Source organism: Coenobita brevimanus, chromosome 82, assembly GCF_032717465.1.
Source record: "Coenobita brevimanus isolate Jiangsu-jjx chromosome 82, ASM3271746v2, whole genome shotgun sequence".
Classification (NCBI taxonomy): Eukaryota; Metazoa; Arthropoda; class Malacostraca; order Decapoda; family Coenobitidae; genus Coenobita; species Coenobita brevimanus.
In genome coordinates, this window is record NC_137035.1 from 3172501 (window position 1) to 3198428 (window position 25928).

At 42.4% G+C, this 25928-nt stretch overlaps 2 protein-coding genes across 2 annotated transcripts in view; one reads left to right on the forward strand and one right to left on the reverse strand.

The window, feature by feature from the left end:
• tfc (Brevican core protein triforce) overlaps nucleotides 1–2818 on the forward strand; it is a 5496-nt gene extending 2678 nt beyond the window's left edge. Inside the window, exons 2-4 of the mRNA XM_080280011.1 lie at nucleotides 492–600; nucleotides 2364–2490; nucleotides 2701–2818. Of these exons, the coding sequence (XP_080136137.1) occupies nucleotides 492–600; nucleotides 2364–2490; nucleotides 2701–2818 (354 nt within the window). The remainder of the gene's footprint in view (nucleotides 1–491; nucleotides 601–2363; nucleotides 2491–2700) is intronic.
• Nucleotides 2819–12453: 9635 nt separating this feature from the next.
• Nucleotides 12454–25192, reverse strand: LOC145409660 (beta-1,4-galactosyltransferase 4-like). Its single transcript, XM_080280012.1, has 8 exons — nucleotides 25107–25192; nucleotides 22652–22807; nucleotides 15874–15932; nucleotides 14924–15078; nucleotides 14433–14514; nucleotides 13643–13822; nucleotides 13030–13264; nucleotides 12454–12649 (listed from the first exon to the last, which is right to left on the reverse strand). Exons 1-8 carry the CDS (start codon nucleotides 25190–25192, stop codon nucleotides 12454–12456), a joined length of 1149 nt encoding a protein of 382 aa, XP_080136138.1.
• Nucleotides 25193–25928: the final 736 nt, after the last annotated feature.

Here is a 25928-nt window from a genome sequence, read left to right on the forward strand (position 1 = left end):
CTTCCTAATACCGTTTATCATTCTCTAACCATTCCCTAACACTCTCTAACACTCTCTAACACTCCCTAACATTCCCTAACACTCCCTAACATTCCCTAACACTCCCTAACACTCCTTAACACCCATTAACACTCCCTAACACCCCTTAACACTCCCTAACACCCCTTAACACTCCCTAACACTCTCTAATCATCCCCTAACACTCTCTAACACTCTCTAATCATTCCCTAACACTCTCTAACACTCTCTAATCATTCCCTTACACTACCTAACACTCTTTAACATCCTCTAACATCCTCTAACACTCCCTAACACTCTCTGACCATTCCCTAACACTCTCTAACACTCTCTAATTATTCTCTAACACTACCTAACACTCTCTAACACTCTCTAACATCCTCTAACACTCTCTAACACTCCCTAACACTCTCTAACCATTCCCTAACACTCTCTAACAGCTTCTAACACCCTGTAACCCTCTCTCTCCTCAGGCCAACTGGTACAAGGCGGCTCAGTACTGTCGCTTCCACGGCATGCAGCTGGCGGGGGTGGAGACGGAGAGGCAGAACAGATTCCTGGAGCAACACATACAGGAGGCAGGCACGTACACACTCTTACGTGCATGAATTTAGACGTACACAGACACACACACACACACACACACACACACACACACACACACACACACACACACACACACACACACACACACACACACACACACACACACACACACACACACACACACACACACACACACACACACGCACACGCACACACACCTGCCTTTCACACATACTCATCAGCCTCCACAAATTACGCGTATATCCTTTACAATATAAGTGTCACTCGTTTCTTATTTTTCCCAGTAAGCAATTAAGTTTTCCAGTCCCGTCTTTTTACTTCCTTCATCATTCGTCTTTGGAGCCAAGTGTCGGTGCAATATACGTTTCTGGGTCTTTTAATTAATGTTTTATAATTCACGTGGTATTAAATATTTACTGAGAAATTTAATATGTTTTCTTGCTCGTTTGTGTTTAGTGATGTATGTTTACTTGTGATTTTGTGGGAATGTGCTGTTATTAAGTTGTTGTGGATACGTTTTTTCGTGTTTTGTTATATTTTTCTTATGTGTATATCTCTTTATTTTACTGTCAGTCTATCTATCTATCTATCTTTCTATCTATGTATCCTTGTATCTATCTACCTATCTATTTATCAGTCTGTATATCTGTGTCTGCCTATCTGTCTATCTATATCTATCTGTCTGTCTGTCCGTCTAGAGATAAATAGATACATACATAGATAGACAGACAGATATAGATAGATAAATAGACAGATAGATAATATGTATCCTCGTCATGACATCTAGCGTATAATTTCTTTCTCTCACTTACTGTATATTGATCCATCCATATATTTTTATCTGTTTTCATCTAATATCTTCTTATATCTTCCACTCCATGAATAGATAAAATGATTCTCTTCCCATTTATCTATTTTAGTTTTATTATCATCCATAGTCTCATATTCTTTTCATTTTTATTTTCTAGAGTTATTTATTCATGGTAGGAGGTATTCTTCTGTGGTTAGGAAGCTCACTAACACCTCTCCCTTACCGAGTTATTCCTGATTCTGCTCCGTTACCCTTGTGTGTTACTTATCAAGCCTACGTCAACATCAAAAAGATGGAAGTGAGGACATTAAGGGATAGTTTGGAAAACAAAGCGCCAAGGAAAAAGTGTTAGGGAGCCTTCTTACCCTACGAGGATACAAGCCCAAGATTTCCGGAGCAGACCAGGACAAGGAGAGTCGCTTCTTGCACGTCTGATATTTTTTTCCTGATTGTCATTTATCATTCTTTTTTTTTTTCATTCATATTCGAGATGCATTTATTGTTTCACTTATCATCTGTAGTTTCATTTATCATCCGTTGTTTCCTTTATTATCAGTGGTTTCATTTATCTTAGTGACACGCATCTTGTTGGGCTATTATTAATCTTCCTTTTATTTCTCGTCCCTCAATTCATTTATTATACGTAGGTGATGAGGAGGAGGAGGAAGAGAATTATGATGATGATGATAATGATGATGATGATAATAATGATGAAGACCACGACAACGACGACGATGATGATGATGATGAGGAGGAGGAGGACGACGACGAGGAGGAGGAGGAGAAGGATGACGAAGATGATGATGATAATGATGATGATGATGCTGAGGAGGAGGACGAGGAGCAGGAGGAGAAGGATGATGAAGATGATGATGATGATGATAATGATGATGACGTGAGGAGGAGAAGGAGGATTATGATGATGATGATGATGATGATGATGAACTTTTTTTTTTTCTTTTTTTAGGTCTGGGTCATGAGCACTTCTGGACCTCCGGCACAGACCAGGGCGAGGAAGGTCGGTTCTTCTGGATGTCAAATGGCCAGCCTGTCACCTTCACCAACTGGAATGCCGGGGAGCCTAACAACTTCCAGTACGTGAGAGAGAGAGAGAGAGAGAGAGAGAGAGAGAGAGAGAGAGAGAGAGAGAGTATGAAACAGGGATAGACAGAGGAAAGGTGAGACAGACCAAAACTGAAATGGAGAGACTAGGTGGGGAGGTGTATGAGGGAGAATGGTGTTTTGTGGTAATAAAATCATATTATCTTTTTAACTCTTCTTCCTTCTCTCTCTTTTCCACCCAGATACGAGAATGGCGAGATGGAACACTGCTTAGAGTTGTGGAACAGGGACGGGAAAGGCCTCAAGTGGAACGATAGCCCCTGTTCCTTTGAGACGTTCTTTATCTGCGAGGTGGCTTAGAGGAAGAATGAAAAGAAGTACAGTTTAGGTTTTTTGATGTAGTTACCCTTTGATTTGGCTTTCTCTTCGTTTTCTTTGAGTTTATTTTCTTTTTTCGTGCCTCTCTCTCTCTCTCTCTCTCTCTCTCTCTCTCTCTCTCTCTCTCTCTCTCTCTCTCTCTCTCTCTCTCTCATATCTTTTTTACACATTTTTCTCCCACAGTCACCCACGTTTACACAACCCTATCACTGTTGTAAATTTGTGTAATGTTAAGCCTTGTAAATAAGTAAATACCAAAATGTACTTAGGAGTATATATATTATTTAATAGTTAGTTGCTCTCGGCTGTAGAAAAGAGCCTGGCGAAGTTAGAAAAGTTAGAAAGATTACTAGTAAGAAATATAGCAAGATTTGTTAGTAAGATTATAAGTACAATCAGCCCAAAAAATATCGCACACTTGGGGATCGATGGTTGTGGAAATGAGCGAGTTTTCAGACGCACATGAATCTTTTTTTATTTTCTATGCAAGGAAGAAGGAACCCAAGGCTGAAACATACTGCCTCAAACAGTATACCATCCAATAGCTGACGATTTATGCGATTTTGAGTCCTAATGATTACCAAGGACAATATCTGCACTTATAAAAACAGGGTGCCTAAAATGTCACAATGCTTCGTCGTGTGTCAGAATATATGCGGTAAGATGGGCGATACTTTTTTTGTCTGACTGTACTCTTGCAACCTCAGGCTCATCTGTACGTGAACCCGGTGGACTGTAGGCTGAGACTTCCCCTTCCCTGCAGTCCACCAACCTCCTTTCGGGGGATAGGATAGGAATTGAGGGACGTGTATATAACCGGGCAGCTCCACCGCCTCGTTATATCGGAGCCACCACGTGAAGGCGTCCCTCTCCTGCACCTCTTATCTACTTATCTTCATTGCGATAAAGGGCGGTACTCCAGTGCGATTAGAAAGCTTGCTAACACCTTTTCCTTACCGATTTATTCCCGATTTTGCTCCGTTACTATATTCTTGAGTGTTATTCATGCAATCTATGTCGATATTGAGAAGACTTAAGAAGCAAACCAGGGGATATTAATTAGTAGCTTGGAAAATAAATCGTTAAGGAAGAGGTGTTGGGGAGCTGCCTTACCCATACGGGCCAGCGTGTTTTTACTCTTATTCTTGCTACTTACAGACGATTTTACTCAGCTTAGGAGACGGTTTTCGAACTGGAGGGGTTTGATAGAGCCTTCATGAGCCCCTTCCCTACTAGAGGTCTGAATAAAATCATCTAGAGATTGCGGGGATGGAATAAAAAAATGGGTTAACAGACTGAATGGCTTATCTTCTCTACGGTGACGCATTTCTAATTATATTCTTGCTTCTGCCAGACGATTTTACTCAGCTTAGGTGAATCCCCTTGTGTGTGTGTGTGTGTGTGTGTGTGTGTGTGTGTATGTGTGTGTGTTTAATGTAAGGAAGAAGGAACCAAAGGAGGGGAATAATCCATTGGGTCGAGTAATTTTAAAAAGAGTGGAATTTGGCATTTTCAAAATTGATTGAATGGGAGTGGATCACAGGGTTTGGACGTATGAGCTTCACGACTATGAGGCAGTAGGCGAAGGGCGGTACGCTAAATACCCTTCCGGCAAAATCCTCCCACGCAAAAACCCTGGCCGAATGAATGTATGCTGTATCTAATCCCTCTTCTCAAAAATCACTCCTACCATAAAATGAAAACGACTGTGAGGCAGTAGGCGGAGGGTAGTACGCCAAATGCCCTGCCAGCAGAATCCCCCACGTGTAATCCTAGCCTTTACTGGATTAATGGAAGCTGTACCTAATCCCTCTTGTCCAAAAATCACTCCTACCATAAATTAAAAAAAGAAAAAATTGTCTAGAAAAAGCGAGAATAAAAATAAAAACACGTCACTAAAGAGAAATTGAAACTTCATCTGTATCATTATTGACTGATTTCTTTTTTCTCTGTTTTTTTTTTTCATTAACGTGTATTCATATATTTTCAAAGAGTATTTTTCTGCACATAGTAGATTATAGAGAATGTATTCTTTTTGGTCTAGGAGGCTCTGTTGCATCTCTTCCTTAGCCTATTATTATTATTATTATTATTATTATTATTATTATTATTATTATTATGGTCATTATTATTTTTTTTGTTACTCTTACTATTATTATTATTATTATTATTTTGCATGTTCCATTATAATTTTTTCTTCCTTCTTTGGACTTATTCAGACTTATTTTATTCGCTACCATAAGGCGATTTGATGAAGCAGAGGGAAGTCTAGTGATGAAAGATTTGAACACTATCGAAATCAGGTTCTTAAAGTAGTGCCTCAATACTCTTAGGGGATATAGAAATGAGTTCATGGGGGCATCCAGAAAGGTATCCTGAAGAAAAGACCAGTTTCGTGTATGGTAACTTTGGAGTACTGTGAAAGGAGTAATATTAGAGAGAGGGGTATTATTTGGACTTGGAGTTGGAGGGGTGGGAGGCCAAGGATGAGATGGAAGGATGGAGTGGAGAGGTACATGAGAGAGGGGGTGGGATGTGAGCTGGGAGCAGGGCAGTGAAATGGCGGGGGACAGGACGACATGGACGCGATTTGTTTGTGGCCACCCCTTACGGGATTAAAGAGTCTGGCAATAGACAGATAGATAGTTGGTCCTGGGGGTATCATGGCCGAAAAAGATAAAAAACCACTGAGCTAGATGAAACTTTGGACTTTTTTTTTTTTCCAGCCCAATAATATGGTCTGGATTTAGCTTTCACGTACTGCCCAGGGGAGTCCATAGCAGGGAAAGAGATAATATTCTTTTACATATCCCTCATACTCTCTTTCATGTCCATAGCCTGTATACGTAACATGCAAGAGAATAAGAAGTAATATGTGAAGAAATTAACTGGATAGAAATTAACTGGATAGGAATTAACTGGATAGAAATTAACTGAATAGGAACTAACTGGATAGAAATTGACTGGATACAAATTAACTGGAGACAATGTAACTGGCTGGAAATTAAACAGATAGAAAATAACTGGATAGAAATTAACTGGATAGGAAGAGGTGCAATGGAGCTTCCTTCGCCTACGAGACTAAATATCACTGAGTAGCTGTAAGATGAAATAAATCCTTCCATCATGTTGTGCATATTGTTTAAAACTTATAAGAAATATATTTTGTAAACTGTCCTCCTTTTTTATTTAGCTTTCCTATTTTGTCCTTTCATATTCTAAGCTGTTTTCTTTTTTTTTTAACTTGTTTTCCTATTTTACCCAATTATACTCTAAACTATTCTTTTTTTGTTGTTTTCCATTTTTGTCCTATTTTGCTGTAATGTTTTTTTTTTTCCTTCTGTTTTTGTCCTATTATCCTGCAAGCTGTTCTTCTTTTCATTTTCTTTACGTTTTTCTATGTTGTCCTTGATACTCCTACGATATCACACTCTTCAACCTTTCCTTATGATACGTGGCGCTGACGAGAAGCCTACACGTGGTGGCATTGTGTACCCTGGATGAAGGAAAGCATCTGCGGCGTCCAGAGCGAGCCAAACCAGCTCATACTTCCCTGCATCTCAATATCCTCTTCTGTGTTACTGATGTAGACTGTTTTACTATCATCGTTGCTGCTGTTACCCTAAGTTTACCTTAAATGTGAACTCAGTAGACTGCAGGATGAAACTACCCCTCTGAAGTCCACCATTCCTTTTCGGGGGATATAGGGAGGAAGTTAAGGGACATTTGTAGAGCTGACCGGTTATATCAGTGCCACCACGTGAAGGCGTCCCTCTCCAGCATCGTATCAGTATATATAAACAGGATAGGGGTGACAAATAAGACAGGGTTGAGGTATTGGAAAATAAATCGCCTAGGAAAAGGTGCCACCATGCTTCCTATACTACCTACAGTGTGGCGGGTGGCTCGTGGCTGTACATACGAATACCAATAGCAGTGATGGTGGCAGCAATAGTAATAGCAGCAATAGTAGTAGTGATAGTAGTAGCAGTAATAGTAGTAGTAACGGTAGTAGTAACAGCAGTAGCAGTGGTAGTAGTAGTAGTAGTAGTAGTAGTAGCAGGCTCGAAACACACACACGTCCCACAACACAGGCGTATTGTTCGTTGTGGGAATAATGGGGAGGGCAAATACACAGGCAAACACATAGCCTCGTTGTTAGTCTCCCGCGTAAAAAAAGAGTTAATTGGAGATCTGAGGTGACATAGTTGCTGGCTCTGCTCCCGTCCATCACTTCAGCACTCCATCACGCTGAACAACAAACACTTCAGCCCGTAATACCCCTAGAATAACAACCTTGGATTTATTACACTGCTGGCATTTATTCTGATTCTGCCTCAGCCTACAAAATGACGCTCCGAAATAATGGTGTATTTTTTTTTTTTTCAATTTGGTGACGTAGCTTTTATTTTATTTACTTATTTTTTATGCAAAGAAGAAGGAACCTAAGGCCAGACGTCCGCATGATTGTTCCCACCAAGAAAAGCAAAAGGAAGATAAAAGAGAGCCCAATTCAAGATCCCTTCATTTCGAGATGCTTGGACACTTTATTTATTTATTTATTTATTTATTGGTGGTGGGGAGGGACGCCTTCGTGTGGTGGCACCGATATAACCAGGCGGCTCAACTTCCTGGTTATACACACGTACTTCATCCAGTTCCCTATGCCCCAAAAGGAGGACGGTGGACTGCAGAAGGGCTACGTGAACCTATAATCCATTGGGTTCACGTTTCAGATGAACCTGGGGCTACAACCACCACTACTACTAATGTTGCTGCTGCTACTACTACCACTACTACTACAATTAATACTATACCACCATCATCACCACTACCATCACCACCACCACCACCACCACCACCACTACTACGACTCCTGCTACTATTAACTACTATTACTACTACTACTACTACTACTACTACTACTACTACTACTATTACCATTGATACTAATACTTTACTACTACTACTACAACCACCACCACCACCACTACGACTACTGCTTCTACTACTACTGTATACTGTTACTACACTACTACTATTGCTTTTACTGCTACTACTAGTACTACTGCTGCTACTAATACTACTACTTATTCCATCAGTCTCCATGCTATTATACCAAGCTTGGGAGGAGGCATTCGTACAAGATTAAATATATATCCTTCATTAACACCACTACAGGTACCCCCCCCCTCCAAAAAATAGGAAAGACAAAATAAAATCGTCGGAAAATAGCAAAACTAAATCAATTATTAAAAAAAAAAAAAAAGAATTGAGGGGGTTTAAAACGAAATTATAAAATGCTGCAGCTAAATCATTTATTGTTGCGAGTAGCTAGGAAATTATTATAGAGATTATAGGCGGAGGGTTAGTGCCCCTCCCCGGAAAACAACTAACTAAAAAAACAAACAAGAAGCCTCGGACAAGGACTGACCAAACGATGACGACCCAGGACCGGACAAAGGACTTGGTAATGAGTACATGGAATGTAAGAGGAGCGAATGATGAGGTGAAAGAGAGAGAGATTGTCCAGGTGCTTGAGGGTGCGAAAGTGGATGTATGTGGAATAACTGAAACAAAATGGAGGAGAAAGTGTGAGAGAATGGGAGTATGGATGGGGTATATGTGCAGGAGTAGGTGAGAATGAGAGGGCAAAGGAAGGAGTATGTATAGTTGTGAGTAAAAGATGGAAGAAGAGCGCAAGACAGTATGGATCAGTTGAGTCAAGGATTGTGTGGGTAAAGTTGAAAGTTGGAATACAAATGTGGGCGATTGTGTGTGTGTATGCGCCAACGCAAGATCGTGCTAGAAGAGTGAGAGAAGAGTTCTGGACAAATGCAGAAGTGTGCATGGAAAAGTTTGGAAGGAATGAGAGAGTGTTTTTGATGGGTGATATGAATGGTAAAGTTGGGAATGTGTAGGTGGATGGAATAGTTGGTGAGTGGGGTGTGCCTGCTGAGATAGATGAGAATGGGAGTGCGTTAGTGGACATTTGTGCTGGGAGGGAGTTGGTGATAGCCAATACCCTCTTCAGGCATAAAATGATCCACAGGTATACATGGCGAGTGATGAGAAGGGTGGGTGGTGAACTAAATGAAAGGAAGACAATGATTGATTATGTGTGTGTGGATGAAAGGATGCGAAGATGTGTAAAGGATGCAAGAGTGTATAGAGGTTGGGGGAGTGGACTTTCTGACCACTACTTGGTGGTGGCCAGAATTAGGATTCAAGTAAGATGGAGGAATAGAAGAAGGTAAAGACGAGAGGAAGGAGTAGTTGCAAGGAGAGTGGAAAGGTTACAAGAGGATGAGAAAAAGGCAGAGTATAAGAGAGAAGTGGAGGAACGATTGGGCAAATATGAATTGGAGCAGATGGGAGACGTGGAAGGTGTGTGTAGGATATTTACAGAAGAAATATGTGCAGCATGTGATGTGGTGTGTGGAAGGAAGAGAAGACGGAGGGGGGTGCAAGGAACAGCGTGGAGGACTGAAGAGGTGAGACAGGCTGTGACACAAAAGAAGAAAGTATACAATGAATGGATGAGAAATAGGGGCGTGGAAGAAGTTGAGAGACGGAAGAGAGAGTTATATGTAGAAAGAAAGAGGTGAAAAAATTAGTAAGAGAGAGTAAGAAGAGAGTGGATGAGGAATTTGGAAGGAATTTGAGTGTAAAGTGGAGGGACTGTAAGAAAATGTTCTGGAAAGATGTGAAAAGAATAAGACAGGGTGGAAGTGAAGTTAGCAGAGGAGTGAAAGATAAAAATGGTAGATTACTAGTGGAGAAGAGAGAAAAAGTGAGCAGATGGAGAGAACACTTTAAGGAATTGTTGAACGTACAGGATGGAAGTAATGCGAGTATAAGTGGCTGGGGAATGGCTGGGAGAAGGAGGGAGGTGAGAAGACAGGAAGAAATCAGTAGGATAGAAGTTGTGGAAGCAATGAAGCAAGTTAAATCAGGGAAAGCCCCAGGAATTGATGGAGTGTGTGGTGAAATGCTGAAGCACGGGGGAGAGATAGTAGTAGAATGGATGTGGAAGATGTGCAGATTGGCCTGGGAAGAAGGTAGAGTCCCGGAGGATTGGAAGTCAGGTATAATTATTCCCTTGTACAAAGGAAAAGGGGAAAAAGAAGTGTGTGGTAATCATAGGGGCATTTGTCTTCTTAGTATAATAGGAAAAGTGTATGGTAGGATACTTATTGACAGAGTTAGAGAAAGAACAGAGAACTTAGTTGGAGAAGAACAGGGAGGCTTTAGGAAGGGAAGAGGTTGTGTAGATCAGATATTCATTCTTAGATCTTTAGTGGAAAAGTTTCTAGAGAGGGGAAAGAAGTATGCGGCTTTCATGGATTTGGAGAAAGCATATGACAGGGTGGATAGACAAGGACTGTGGAAAGTGTTAAGAATATATGGAGTAGACGGGAAGTTGCTGAATGCTGTGACGAGTATGTACGATGGTGCGAGGGCTGCAGTGCGTGTGGATGATGAACTAAGTGAATTTTTCTCTTTGAAAGTTGGGTTGAAACAGGGATGTGTCATGTCTCCATGGTTGTTCAATCTGTACATGGATGAGGTAATAAAAGAGGTACAAGGTAGGGTAGTGGATGTTGGAGTGGCCCTGGTGAGAGAGGATAGTGTTTAGAAACTCCCTGTACTGTTGTTTGCAGATGATACTGTGTTGTTGAGTGAAGACGAAGGGGAGCTGCAAGGCTTGGTGGATGAGTTTGGGAGAGTGTGTAAGAAACGGAATCTAAAGGTGAATGTAGGGAAGAGTAAAGTGATGGTCTTTGAGAGAGGTGAAGTCAGTGAATGTACAGCGAGGTTGGATGGTGAGGAATTGGAAAATGTGAGTACGTTTAAGTACTTGGGTAGTGTGATGAGTAAGGGTGGAGGTTTGGAGGGTGAAGTGCGTGAAAGGGGGAAGAAAGGTTGCTGGTTCTTTGAAAGCAGTGATAAGAAACAGGGAAGTGAGCATGGAAGTGAAAAAGTTCCTACGTGACAGTATTGTGATACCAACTCTAACGTATGGAAGTGAAGCTTGGACGTTGTTGGAAGGACACAAGTCAAGAGTGAGAGCAGTGGAAATGAGTTATTTAAGAGGAGCCTGTGGAGTCACGTGGAGAGACAGGCTGACGAATGAGGATATAAAGGAGCGTTGTGGTGTGGATGTGGATGTGATAGGAAGCGTTATGAGGAACACACTGAGGTGGTTTGGCCATGTGGAGAGGATGGAGGGTGAAAGACTGACGAAGAGAGTGTATGTGAGTGAGGTGGAGGGGGGAAGAGGGAGGGGGAGGCCGAGGATGAGATGGAGGGATGGGGTGGAGAGGTATATGAGAGAGGGGGGTGTGAGTTGGAAGTAGGGCAGTGAAATGGCGGGGGACAGGGCGACTTGGAGGCGATTTGTTTGTGGCCACCCCAAACGGGATTGAGGCGTCTGGCAATAGATAGACAGATAGACGTAAGATACAAAACTCAGAATTGGCTATATGGATGAGATTGTTTTTATCGTGGTTGTTGACTGATGGATAGTTGGTCTGTGAGGTAGATGAACTGTAGACTGATATATATGTGTTCTGATTTCCCCCATACATATTAGAGAGAGAGAGAGAGAGAGAGAGAGAGAGAGAGAGAGTCACTTAGAGCCGAACAGAGAGGTTTGTGACTAGCAGAGGACAGCTAGGGAAAGGATAATTACCAAAGAGACACCCTGAAACCCTCCTGTCCGCAGCAGGATTCCCATATGTGTCACCTTAATCCTCTCAAAGGAATCACTAGACGATAATAGACTCACTACATTTGCCATACAACATTCGTAAGTTTTTAATAATAGTTTACCACTGATATCTTCGTTTTCTTTGATGTTGGTAAAAGAGAAAATTGATTTTTTGATGAGAAGCTATTATGATTTTGTGTCGCGCTCAAACTGAAAGAAAACATGCGTCGCTCTTCGCTTAACAATCCTGTTTTTTTTTCTTTTTTTATGTGACTGACTCTGGGCATAGGCTTCACAGCCTGCTCCATCGTATATTAACTGTCTTTATTAAAAATGGGCATGATTTCTTTTTCTTGTAGTCTGAAGAATTTATAAATGAAGAAGGAGTCCCGAATGAACCAGGGACTAGATCACTAGATGCACAAACACACTTAAAATCAATTCTCTGTTGTAAATGTGATTTTTCTTGGGAAGGACAAGGAAGGGTCAGAGCAGAGTCTTCCCTGTCTTGCTCCTCACACAATATATATAAGAAAACTTATATCAAGTAATCAATGATACGACAAGAGCGTGGCTTCACATCTCATTCTCCCACTGGAAGTATATGTACCCCTGAAGAAGCTCCGAATCACGTCAGTCACCCTACAACTTTGAGAGAGGATGTACTGTATGCAGAGGCAGACTGGGAGTTTTTATATGAAAGTTTTTTTCTTTGTTCTGATGGATAGACACCTGCCCCATCTTGCTGAGCTGAAGAAAGGTAAGCAAAGGTACTGTTTATCGACCTTTTGACTGCTGCTATTTCTCCCAGTTGACACAGACCGTATGTATTTCTGCTGAGGGTGTAGGCAGGGCAGGTGTGTATAGGCTAAGTGTGTGTAGAGATGTGTGTAGAGGGGGTGTGTCAGCTGGTCGAGGGTGTAAAGGTTTGTGTAGAAGAGGTATGTGTATCCGCTGAGGGTGTAGGCAGAGCAGGTGTGTATACTAAACGAGTGTAGAGGTGTGTGTAAAGGGTGTGTGTAGTCCTGGTCAGAGTGTAGTTAATGGTATTCAGTCCGTCTTTCAGAAACTTTCCTTTGGTGTCCTCCAGTAGACGCATCCTGCAAAAATGAAACTATATCAACCCCTTCAGCCCGAGAACGTCTGAGAGAGAGAGAGAGAAAGAGAGAGAAATAGATAGATAGATAGATAGATAGATTTACCATAGGACGACTTATTTTTAGCTTAAGGGAGACCTATAAATGTAAAAAATGGTAGTTGGCTATTTTTCTGTCAATCGTTGTGGAATAAAAAAATAAATAAATACACACACACACACACACACACACACACACACACACACACACACACACACACACACACACACACACACACACACACACACACACACACACACACACACACACACACACACATACACACACACACACATACACACTCACACACTACCAAAAACTCTCTCTCTCTCCCTCCGTCTCACCTCTGCTCATTGGGAGGCTGCGATGAGTGTTTCAGCATTGTATATCTTGCCACGTCCTCCGGGTACCTCCACACCTCCAGCCCCCTGTGAGCAATTCTATCCCACATGTTGTCATCCTCACCACCCCAGCCCCAGAACACGTTGCTCCAGCCGTTCACCAGCCTCATGTGTTCCTCCGTCATTAGACACGCGCCCCCAAAAGACGTGGGGTAGGGCAGTCTGCAGGGAGAGGGAAGTAGCAGTGATGATGGTAGTAGTAGTAGTAGTAGTAGTAGAAGTAGTAGTAGAAGTGAGTGTACGAACTTGTAAAGATGTGGTGTAGGGGAGTCTGCAGGTAGAGTCGTGGGGGAGTTGTGGAAGAGAGGGTTAAGCTCCTATAACTTAATCCCAGTTTAGTAGTTGCCAGAGTTACCCCCATCATGAGAGGGTAAATTAAATAGGCACACAGACCTACACTTTAGCAAGAATGAAGTGATGTGCCGTTGTAGTGGTGCACTGTGATAGAGGTGGTGGTCGTTCTTATTAATTATCACAAACCCATATGACTCTTAACTGAATAGATACCAGAGCTCTCCCGGTCATGAGAGGGTTAATTATATCACTACAGACCTATACTGAAGCGTGGATGTAGCGGCCGGGAGGTGTCGTGGTTGTGGCGTGCAGTGGTAGAGGTGGTGATCATTTTCAGGTAGCATGTCAATATCGTGGAAGGCGTAGCAATCCCAGGGACCCTCCTTATAAGCCTCAAGGAACCCAGCGTTGAAAAGACTAGCTCGATTGAATGGGGCCTGGCCTGGAGAAAGAGGAACTGTGGTGGTAATGATTGTGGTGGTGGGGGGATTGTGATGGTGGTGCTTTTGTTGTTGTTGTTGATAATGGTGCTAGTGGTGGTGATAGTGTTTGTGTCGGTGGTGGTGGTGGTGTTTTTGTTGTTGTTGTTGTTGGAGGTGGTATTATTATTCTTGCTGTTGTTCTTGTTCCTATTTTTGTTGGTGATGGTGGTATTCATTGTGGTTGTTGTTGTTGTGGTTGCTGTTGTTGTTGTTGTTTTGTTGTTGTTGTTGGTGCTGTTGGTTTATCCGAAAGGGAACCTAGTAGACTGCAGCTTTGAGTCGTCCATGTCTTGTCATCCACCGTCCTTCTTTGTGGGAATAGAGAAAGAGGAGAAAGACTGAAAGCCGCCCAGTTATATAGGTGTCTCCCTCTCACACACAGGGAGAGCATTTATCAGCCACAAGGAGCGCATTTATAAGTACTGGGTAAAATAGTTTGTAAGCAGGAAGAATAATTCGTCATGGGATTGAAGGTATTTATATTCATTCTGCTGCCTCACTCCAACCTGTCACCGTCATCCTACCTCACCCCAGCCTGCCTCATCCAAGCCTGCCTCACCGCTGCCTCACCTTGCTGCTCCACGAGGTATATGGAGTAGTTGAGCTGCTGCCGCTGGAGGAAGGGATGCATGTGGCCGAGGAACGGGCCCACCTGGGGATGAGAAGCTTTCGTGAAGGAGATGAAGGACGAGGACGAGGACGAGGACGAGGACGAGAAGGAGAAAGAGACTTAAAATAATACGTATCGACTGCATGGGGGTCATTAAGTAAGAATAGTAGTGTTTACTGATTTCTACTTCCCCCTAGAATTAATCGTAATGGTCGCTCTTACATCTAGGTCTGCTTTATTCTTCTGGTCTAATAAGGACAAGGAGGAAACAGGGTCCTTCAGTCAGACCAACCCCAGACACGAACTCAGGCTCTTTCAGCTGCGAGTTGGACGTGCTAACCAATGCACTACCATCTGCCCTCTAACCTGACCCTACCCTGCACCTGACTTCACACCTTGATAACACTTAAACTCAGAAAACTTTATGTTAATGATTCCTGACGTGACTCACCTGGCTTGCCCTGTCTCTGTATGGCACGATAACCGCCACTCTCCACCTGGCTTCGCATTCCTTTGGCCACCATCTGCCCCCGGACCTGACTCGACCTGACTCCTGGGCCTCAACCTCCTCCAGTGTGACTTGTTTGTTCACTGTTAACTTCCCCACTGCCGGAGAGATGGACTGACTAGAGGTGACAGACAGACAGACAGAAAAATTATTAAAAAAAAAAAAAAAAAAAAAAAAGAATGACAGGCACACAAATTTATATATATGCGGTTGGCGTACAGAAATATACAAACACAAAGCAAGAAATAAAACGATGAATAGAGTTTCATCTTCCCTTATACCGATTTGTTTTTAGATAACTACCGATGTTGTTAACTCCAGTCTGTCTGGTCGAGAGTGACCATCAACAGCAGGTAAGCAATTGCCCCCGCAGGGCCGTCCCATGCAATGGACCGATGTTCCCTTGTGGTCGACAGCTCCTCATGACTGTGAGGTGCAGGGAAAAGCATGGAAGTGTGGTTCCTGGAGAGACGCCTCAACTGGGTCTCTCCACCCAGTTTACAAGGACACTATTGTAGGTCCCACTTCACCTCTTTTTTTTGGTTATATGGTTACAACCCAGCTTTGTCAACCGTTTCCTGGGTTACAGGAAACCATTAGGCTTGTGACTCAGTGCAGAGCCACCTGAAATGGAAAGCAGAGTAGTAAAAAGCGAGAGGAAGGAAATGTAGAACTGGGAAGAGAGAAATGCAGACACAGAAATACTTGCTGACTGATAAAGGTGAAGGAAAAAGCAAGCAGCACTACGTCAGCTGAGTGGATGCTGGTAGCAACCAACGAAAAAACATAACTAATCCTTAATTGACACTCCTGTACTAATCAGAGTGAAAATTGCTATTGTATGACTCCGCTAGTTTTTCTCTAACTATTCCCCTCATGTTTTACAGTCTCACACAGTTTTATCTCGGCAGCCATTGGACTGCCTTCCTCGAATAGGTACCATGAAGCAAACCTGTAAAGAAAAATACCAAAAATATGTGCAGATGGTTAGGCCTGTGAGGTGGAGTCAGGATTCCGGGAGCCCGAATGGTGAGTGAATAAGTGTGTAGCCCATTTTAGTTAAAATGTCTTTTTACCGTACTTTCTCTCTTTCTCTGCTTTCTGAACCCTATCTCACTCCTTCCTTGGGTGGGAAAAGAAGTCAAGATAATACTGATCACCGTCATTAAGCATTGATCTGAACTTCACAAAATAAAAACATACCCTTTAATTAGGCGACATCTGCGTTAAAAAAAAAAAAAAAAAAAAAAAATGGCAACGAGACAGTAAATAACGATCAATACACAACAACATACAAAGTCCACGAGCCTAATTTAGTGAATTTTATGTAGCAAGAGATTACAAAGGGAGAGCAGAGCGTTATGTGAAATCCATATTGAGAGAGACTACCGAGACAGTAAAAAGAAGATCCGAGCTTTACAAAATACAAAACCAACGTGTGGGTGAAATCTGTGTACTGTGGGAAGGTACTGTAACGCAACAGTAAGTAGACATCCAAACTTCTTTAAAATAAGGTTAGGCGTTCGTCGTGAAATTTGTGTGGAGATATTAACGAGGCAGTAAATGGTGATCCAGGCTTCATAGTGGCTTCATGATGCAGCCTCCATTATCCCCTGTACTAATAGAGACAGACAGGCAGACAGAGACAAATGGGCAAAGAAGAAAGAGAAGTAAACTTAAAAGGGGAGACAGACAGAAATAGATACAGAGGGACAAAGAGAACGAGAAAGAAACTAATAAGGAGAGAGAGAGAGAGAGAGAGAGTACTTACAGAGATGAGGTGGATCGGGTGGACAGAGCGGGAGGACAGTACTATGTTGTGACGTCTCCTCTTGTCTCCTAGGGTTGGGTGTTGGCCTCTGCTGCACTGATGGGGTCTAGGAGGAGATATTTATGAGCCATCTTAGCTGCAGGAGATATTTATAATTCATTTTAGCTGGAGGAGATATTTATAAATCATCTTAACTGGAGGAGATACTTATAAATCATCTTAGCTTTTTTTGTTCGATTCACCTATTTCTAGCTTATTTTTGCTGTATCCAGACTATTTATGAATATTTTTTAGATTTTCTAGGAGATATTTATAAACCATCTTAGCTTGTTGAATACCACCACGTATTTCTAGTTTATTTTTGCTATATCCAGACGATTTATGAATGATTTTATCCTAGGTCCACGTATTTCTCTCTTTATCTAGTTTCCTCCAGACGATTTACAACACATCTCTTCATCCCATGGCGTATTATCTAGTTCAGAGGTCGGCAACCTGACCCCTCCCATAAACCTAATCTGACCGGCCCGCCAGTATGCTCCACAAATTCACTAAAATATTCCCGTTTTTCACATACTCAGTAAGTGAAAAGCTCAGTAAGTCTTGCTGGCTGTTAATCACAATGGCAAACATTAGTTAGCGTTCGTTTGGTCGAAAATGTGTGTGTTAGACCTGAGCTCAGATTAGGAGGCTGTGACGTGCTGCACCCAGCGCTCAGTGATCCAGTACTGCCAGATGTGCGAAAATCATTGTCCAGTGCGATAACTTGGCCTGTGCGATAAACGAGCATGTGGTTTGTTTAGTAACTAATGATTATTTGAAAAAAAATGCCTTTATGTAAGTTAGTGTGATAATTTTGCTCAAAAACGACAATATGAAAATGCTGTCCCCCTCCCCCCCAACAAAACAATATTGGCGCCGACCCAGTCTACCAGTCGCTAGTAAGGAAAGGTGTGTTTTGTCCGTCAGGAGGCTTGGGTAAGTAACTTGTTTCCATTTTTGCCATGTTGTTTTGTTTCCTATGTTGTTTTGTTTGTGTAGCCTTTAACAAAGTTCAGACCATCTGGCTCGCAAGCTGAGTAACAGAGCAGTTCCGGCCCCAGTCCATCAAAGGTTGCCGACCCCTGTTCTAGTTCATCCTTGCTATCTTGAGACGATTTCTAAATGATCTTGACTTCTTGAACCAGATTTGCTTTTTAATTTAATTTTGCTGTCTCAGGATGATTTGTTTACGATTCTGACGTCTTTAATCCCATGGCAAATTCATTTTTAGTTTATTTTTGCTTTCTCCAGACGATTTATGATCATCTTAATAAATTTTTTTTTTAACCCAGAAAGGAATATGTTTTGTATACTTCATTCTTATCACCCTCGAACGAGAGCAAGAGAGAGAGAGAGAGAGAGAGATGTATTTTCAACTTATCACCAATTCTGTTATTCGACACTGAAGCTCAAGGCAATTACAGAATACGAACCCGGGCCTTTGTTGTTGTGTCCTCGTCGGCATCGTCCCTCAGTAAGATCATCATTCCCAGGAGCAGCTGCGTGGCCAGAATCACCCACAATCCCTTCACACTTACTAGCCATTTCAATGCCTCATTGGTCATCCTCATCCACATTTCCCCCTAAAATATAAATGAATAAATAGATAAATACATAAATGGATAAATAAGTAATAAATAAATAAATATAACAACGTCAATTCTCTGTGACTCGTTCCTATAAGCAGCTACAGAGAGAGAATTATTCAAAGTCGCTTCACATTTCTCCATCTCGTCGTCTCACTCGTCATCTTCACCCACGTTTCTCCCCCCCTGTTATAGTAATAGTAGTAATAGTAGTAGTAGTAGTAGTAGTAGTAGCAGTAGTAGTAGTAGTAGTAGTAGCAGTAGTAGTAGTAGCAGTAGTAGTAGTAGTAGTAGTAGCAGTAGTAATAATAATAATCTATATCATAATTATCAGAGTTCTGTGTTTGTTAGTTGTTACTGTTACACAGCTAAAACAGCACAGCGTAACACAGTTTTTATTAGAGCAAGGTACCGTTAAAATGCTCTAACTTGAAGAGTAAAAACAATTTCCTGTCCAAGCAGGCCACCTGTTCCCGAGTTATGGCTCATTTCTGGTCTTTTGACATCGTACGGAGGCTGCCGAAGGTGGCTTTTAAGTGAGTAATAATAATAATAACTAAAATAATAATGATAATAATAATAACAGTAATAATAATAATAATAATAATAATAATAATAATTCTGATAATTTAGTCACACATTATGTCCCAATGATGTTTTAGCGACATATATTCACTAAATTTTTATAAGCTCTGTGCTCCCTCCCCTCCACCCTTTCTCCCTACACCCGGGCTGTACACTTCTGTTTTGTATACCATTTTTGCACTACAATCTAAGTTTAATTTCCCCAGGCTGCTCATTCTTCCATCTTTTTTTTTAACTCTCACCAAACTTAACTTATCCTAACTAATCCCAGCCAAACAGATTAACCGAACTAACAGTCTAGCCTAACCTGATGCTGAGAAAACAAACCTAACCTACTCTAGACTCTCCTGGATAACAAAAGGTGCAAAATTGGTACACAGAACGGCAATCAGAGTCCGTGCCTGGTGTCTTGGTAGTAGTAACACCCCCCTCTCACCCAGGACCTGATTTCCAATATAATATAATCGATAAGGAGCTGAAATTCGTACAAGAGAAATATCGCAAAGAAGGAAAGGAAAAATATAGTGGATGAGAGGAGGTGTCGAACAGAGGTAAGTTTTTCGGGTTAGTAACACACGCAGATCTGTAATTTTCCCCCTCTGCCGACATTCACACATATTTGCACACACACACACACACACACACACACACACACACACACACACACACACACACACACACACGCACACACCACCTGGCTCACATACTGCCATCATCTACCGTGCTCTGCTAGACTATGGCGCGTTATTTTTTCCCCCCTGACCTGACAAAGCTTCCTAATCCTTTCAGCTCAGTTGATGTCCAAATGTAGTCAGAGTGGAAGGTAGATTTGACTATTAACCAAGGACACTCATAATTGGGACCCATCGAGTTTCAAGCGACCATGAGTAAGTTTCCATGTTGAGGGAATGGCCTAGTTTCAGCATCGTACTGTATTTTTTAACAGATTGCTAACTCGGTACGCAAGGTCGACAGCTGACAATTTTAAGCCAAAAAGAGTACAGGGACATGAACAGAAGGAGGGGTGAGGTCTGAGAGGCATGCATCATTATCATCATCATCATGACCATCACCACCACCACCGTCGTCATCATCATCATCAGCCTGAGTCAGACCACTATTGAAGTCAGTGCCATTGCCTTTCACTCTGATCTATTGGCTGTTAGCTTGTTCCATCCGGTCCCAGCGAATCGCCGAATTTCATCTTGTTTTGTCTGCCTCTATCACTGCATCTCTTGGTCGCCACTTACTCACCCTGGTTGTCCGTCTGTTACTGGTTCTACGAAGGACGTGACCTTCCCATATCCATAAATGCTTTGTGATAGTAGTGATTATGTCCTCTGCTTTCGTCTATTCTCTTATCCAGATAGCTCTTTTTTTCTCTCTCCATGTGACCTCTAACAAAATATTTCTCAGTCGTCTCTAAGCACTCCAAAGTATACATTCTAATTATCTTTTAAGACTCTTCATTTCTGATCAATAAGTTAAAAAGGAAAGATACACTGATTATATAACTGATGATTTCCCTACTGAGAGCCTTTCTTTGACAGTATTTATTAATTTATTTATGTATTTATTCATCTTATTATCGATTTTCTACTGGCACATATGTTTTTATAATTACCCAGAGTGATGGCTCATATAATTTTATAAGGACCGGAACTTCAGAGAGAGAGAGAGAGAGAGAGAATGTGTGTGTGTGTGTGTGTGTGTGTGTGTGTGTGTGTGTGTGTGTGTGTGTGTGTGTGTGTGTGTGTGAAAGACAGACAAAATTTATTACCCTGAACCTCCCCCACACGAGACAAGCTATGAAGGCTGTGACGAATGTATGTAATTTTCCTTAATTTTCCACATATAAGCAGGTGATGACGGTAAAGACTCTCTCTCTCTCTCTCTCTCTCTCTCTGATATGATGCGTCCAAAAAAAAAGTGACATGACATACGTGTGAAGCAGACTCAGTGGAAGGCCAGACGAGCTGTTGCCTCAGTGATGATGATGATGATGATGATGATGATGATGGTGGTGGTGATACTGATGTTGATGATGATGACGATGATGTTGATGATGGTGGTGATACTGATGATGATGATGATGATGATGATGGTGGTGGTGATACTGATGGTGATGATGATGACAATGATGTTGATGATGGTGGTGATACTGATGATGATGATGATGATGATGATGATGGTGGTGGTGATACTGATGGTGATGATGATGACAATGATGTTGATGATGGTGGTGATACTGATGATGATGATGATGATGATGATGGTGGTGGTGATACTGATGGTGATGATGATGACAATGATGTTGATGATGGTGGTGATACTGATGATGATGATGATGATGATGATGATGATATATTTGCTGCTCACTCCCACTCCCACACCCTCACCTCACCACGTCCCCAGCGCGACTGCATCTGTGCTGTAACAAAAGATTAACACTAGAGTATGATGATAGTTATAAGAAAAAGAGAGAGAGAGAGAGAGAGAGAGACCGAGGATGGAGTGAAGGAATGGGACGGGGAGGCATATGAGTGAGTGGGGTGAGAGGGAGAGGGAGACAGAATGAGGTGGAAGGACAGTGTGGAGAGGTATGTGGATGACAGTTGTGTGGGATGGAGGGAGGGCAGTCTGTTTCATGGTGTGGGTATGGAGATATGGTAGCGATTTTTGGCAACCTTCGGCCCGCGGGCCTGACCTTGCCCATAACCTAATCTAACCGGCCCGCCAGTATGCTCCAAAAGTTCGTTTCGTTTCTTTTTTTGGAGGCTCCAACATGCTTGCATGCGTCGGCTTTGGTAGCCTAACGGCGGCTCTCCATGCTCCTCAGCAGTCTCCCTGTTCAGTCCCTTATCCCTGAGATCACGCGCAATGACCTCATCCCAGGTCTTTTTCGGTCCACCTTTCGCAACCCTATCCCTAACGTTAACACTTCTCACTTTCTGGGGCCAGATATCATCCCCCATCCTCTCCACATGCCCAAACCAACTCAATCTACCTCTCCTCGTCACAGCACCAATACACGCCAGTCCTATCCTACCCCTCAGCTCTTCCATCGTAAACCTAGCCTTGCCAGGCCTCGCACCCGGGGATGCAATGCACATTCACATAATCACTGTCATTTCTGTGCGTTTAGGCCTGCGAATATCCTCTTCCTTTGCTGCCCATTATAGCATTACACTCTTAACACATCCCGCATACAAAGATCCCTTGGCATTGAGGGAGAGCCCTCTCAGTGTCAGGAGAAGCAACAGCTCCCTGAACTTCTTCCAACCACTCCTCACTCTAGCCCCACCTCCAGCACATTACATGTCTCCCAAATAACAGAACTCCTCCACACACTCAAGAAACTCACCAGCAGGTTCAATCCTTTCAAGCCTAACAGTCTCCACGTGCTCTCCCTGACACACCGCACACATGAAATGAACAATTATCTCGCAGTCTACCTCTGATACCACTACATCTCTTACGTACCCACATCACAAACACTGCACAAAATGGAATTACTTTCCGTGCCCTTGTGGCAAATAGCACATGGCCACTCTGCCTCTTCCTTGATAGTACCGCATTCCATCAGGCCACTTTAATCCTCTTGGGTGATTTAGTTTCCTCAGGCTTGCTTTGAATTTCCTTCTTGTTTGTCATAACCGGTATTTTAAATAACGAGGAAAGACCTACCACACGCCCCACCCATCCGCACCATTCCAGGTCCAGGCATGGGATCTGGGACCTATAGCCCACCAGCCGTGGTGACCACTGGCTGTGGCAGTGGCCTCGGGACTCCCTGCCAGGACAGCCGCAGGGACTCCCTCCAAGCGCACCTTGGCACTGTAACTGCTCCAAAAATTCACTAAAATATTCCAGTTTTTCACATACTCAGTAAGTGAAAACCCAGTAAGTCATGCTGGCTCTTCATCACAGTGGCAAACACTAGTTAGTGTGTTTGAAAATGTGCGTGTTAGAACAGACTTGAGCTCAGATTAGGAGGCAATGACGTGCTGCACCCAGTGCTCAGCACTCAGTGATCCAGCTTTGTCTGATGTGCAAAAAATATTGTCCAGTGTGTTCATTTGGCCTGTGCGATAAACGATAACATGCATGCGGTATATTTAATAACTAATGATTATTTAAAAGAAATGCTTTTATTTAAGTTGATGTGATAATTTTGCTAAAAAACGATAATTTAAAAATGTTCCCCCCCCCCCAAACAAGACAATAATGGCTCCCACCAATCATTCTGTCAGCCAGCTTGGGTAAGCAACTTGCATCAGCTTTTGCTATGGTATTTTGTTTCTCGTTTATTATTATTATTATTATTATTATTATTATTATTATTATTATTATTATTATTATTATTATTATCATTATTGCTCTTATTACTGGAGGAGAGAGGTGTAATCTCTAACAAGTTCAAAACATCTGGTCCGCCTGCTGAGTAACGGTGCAGTTACGGCCGCCAGTCCATCAAAGGTTGCCGACCCCTGCCTCACAGGATTAGGATAGGTAGACTTATGGACCACCTTTAATAGCTAGATAGGATTAGCCTGCATCCCACATTACAGAGTGTGGTCAGCAGCGACACAGGAAAGCCAGACATGTTCAATCATCATCATATTTTTTTCAGAAATTAAATAAAAGACGATTGTTTCCACACCTTTGCACTCTGTTTTAAAAATTTGCTCTAAAAGTGTCTGGTTATAGACAGATAGATAGAAGATGCATAGATAGATAGATAGATAGATAAATAAATACAGAAATATAGATAGACATATAGATAGATATGTAGGTAGATAGAAATATAGATAGACATATAGATAGATATGTAGGTAGATAGAAATATAGATAGATACTTGAATGGATAGATAGCTTTTGAACACGCCTGGATGGAGAATTACTTTAGATCACGGTCGAAGCTTACGTTTTCTTCAGGATTTACGGGGTCATCCTCCCATTTTCTCTCGTAACCTCCCGTTTTCTCTCGTCACCTGGTTGAGTTGCTGGTGCGGCGTTATATTTAGATTTTCGAAGAGAGAGGCGTCCAAGAAAAAAGGCAAATTTTTGGTGACGTGTCCAGTGTAGGCCAAGATGTGGAGATGGAAGGATGCTGAGGGCTTCTCCGGGACATCTTTCTTCATTGGCGGTAAATATATGAACAAAAATTCATAGTATGTTAATCTAGACTAGTTTAATATGCGTGTGAGCCAGTAGGGGGTAATTTAAGACAGGATGTGGGGTAAGTTTGACCTGAAGCCGGGTTGTGAAGGAGGAAAACTGTGAAAGGTTTTTCCGGGTCTCTTTTTTTCTTCATGAAAGGTAAAGTATATGTTAAGATAATCAGGATATATTAACTTAGAACTGACTGATATGCAAGTGAGTAAATATAGATGGACTTAAGCCAGGACGAAAGATGTCTTACTGGGTTAGTTTGTCTTGCGGCATTTTGAAAGCCAGAGGAGCTTGTGGCGGTGTATGGTCGTTTGGTAGTTACCTAGTGGGTATTGAAGGTGGCACTGGAGGTTTCGTAGCACCTATGGCAGAGCGATTTATTTGAATTATTACATCTTTAGTTACCTTTACGTGATTTACAAAACATAAAACTGAACAAGCAGTATAAGGTCAAGATCACAGGGAAGGGCCAACTATCAATTTCACAGGGCAAATCCAACTCAAACGGCCTCCATCTGATGTGAACCCAAGATGGTGGAAGAGTTAGTGGTTAGGCAAGAACGAAGTAATTTGAGTTATGTCGATGGTCAAGGTCAAAAGAGCAAAGTCAGATATTCGTCCTTAGACCAGTTGGTGGGCGCGGGTGTTGCACTCTGAATGCTCCTTCTAGAATGTGGTATTGTTGCTATTATTTTTAATAATGGCCTTTACTGTTAATCCTGTTATTACTATTGTTATTGCTATAATTGCTGCTGCTCTACTGTAACTGGTACTGCTATTGTTGCTGTTACTAGCGTCATTCATTACCATTATTGTTTTGATTACCATTGCTGTTAATCGTACCGTTTATAAAGGCTCCAACATCCTTACATGCGTCGGCCTTGGTCACCTAATGGCGGCTCTCAACACTGCTCAGTCTCAGGCAGCCTCCCTATTCAGTTCCTTCTCCCTGGGGTCACACACTGACCTCGTCCCAGGTTTTTCTCTGCCTCCCTCAGCCATACCCTTGACGTTCACACTTCTCACTTTCCTCACCCAGTTGTCACCCTCCATGCCCTCACATCCCAGACCATCTCAGTCTACCCCTCCTCAGCACAACAATACATTCCAGTCCCATCCTTCCTCTCAACTTTTGTCGTAAACCTAGCCCCCCCAGGCCTCGCATTCAAGAGCGCACTACACATCCACCTAGTCATTGTTATTCCTGTATGTCCTACAGATATCCTCTTCCTTTACTGACCAGGTCTCACTACCATACAGCATTACACTCTAAACATATGCCGCATGCAACGATCCCTTTAGCACGGAAGAAGAGCCCTCTCAGTGTCAGGAGAGGCACCAGCATCCATTCCTGAACTTCCTCCAACCACTTCTCACTCCAGCCCCACCTCCAGCACACATGTCTCCCAAGTAACAAAACTCTTCCACACACACTCAAGAGGCTCACCAGCAAGATTAGTCCTTTCACACCTAAAAATCTTCACCTGCTCTCCCCGACACATCACGCACGAAATCAAAATTATCTCGCAGTCCAACTTTAATACCACCACATTTCTGATGCACCCACTTATCACATACTGCACAAGATGGAATTACTTCCCACATCCTTGAGGCAAACCGCACATAACCACTCTCCCTCATTTTTGACAGGACTACCATCAGCCCTAGATACCAAAAAAAATTTTTATCCGCATTCACTCCCAAGCCCTTGTGCTCCATACCATCTCTCCACTTCTTAAATCTTTCCTCTGCCGCCCTTGCGTTCTCGACAATCAATACCAAATCATCA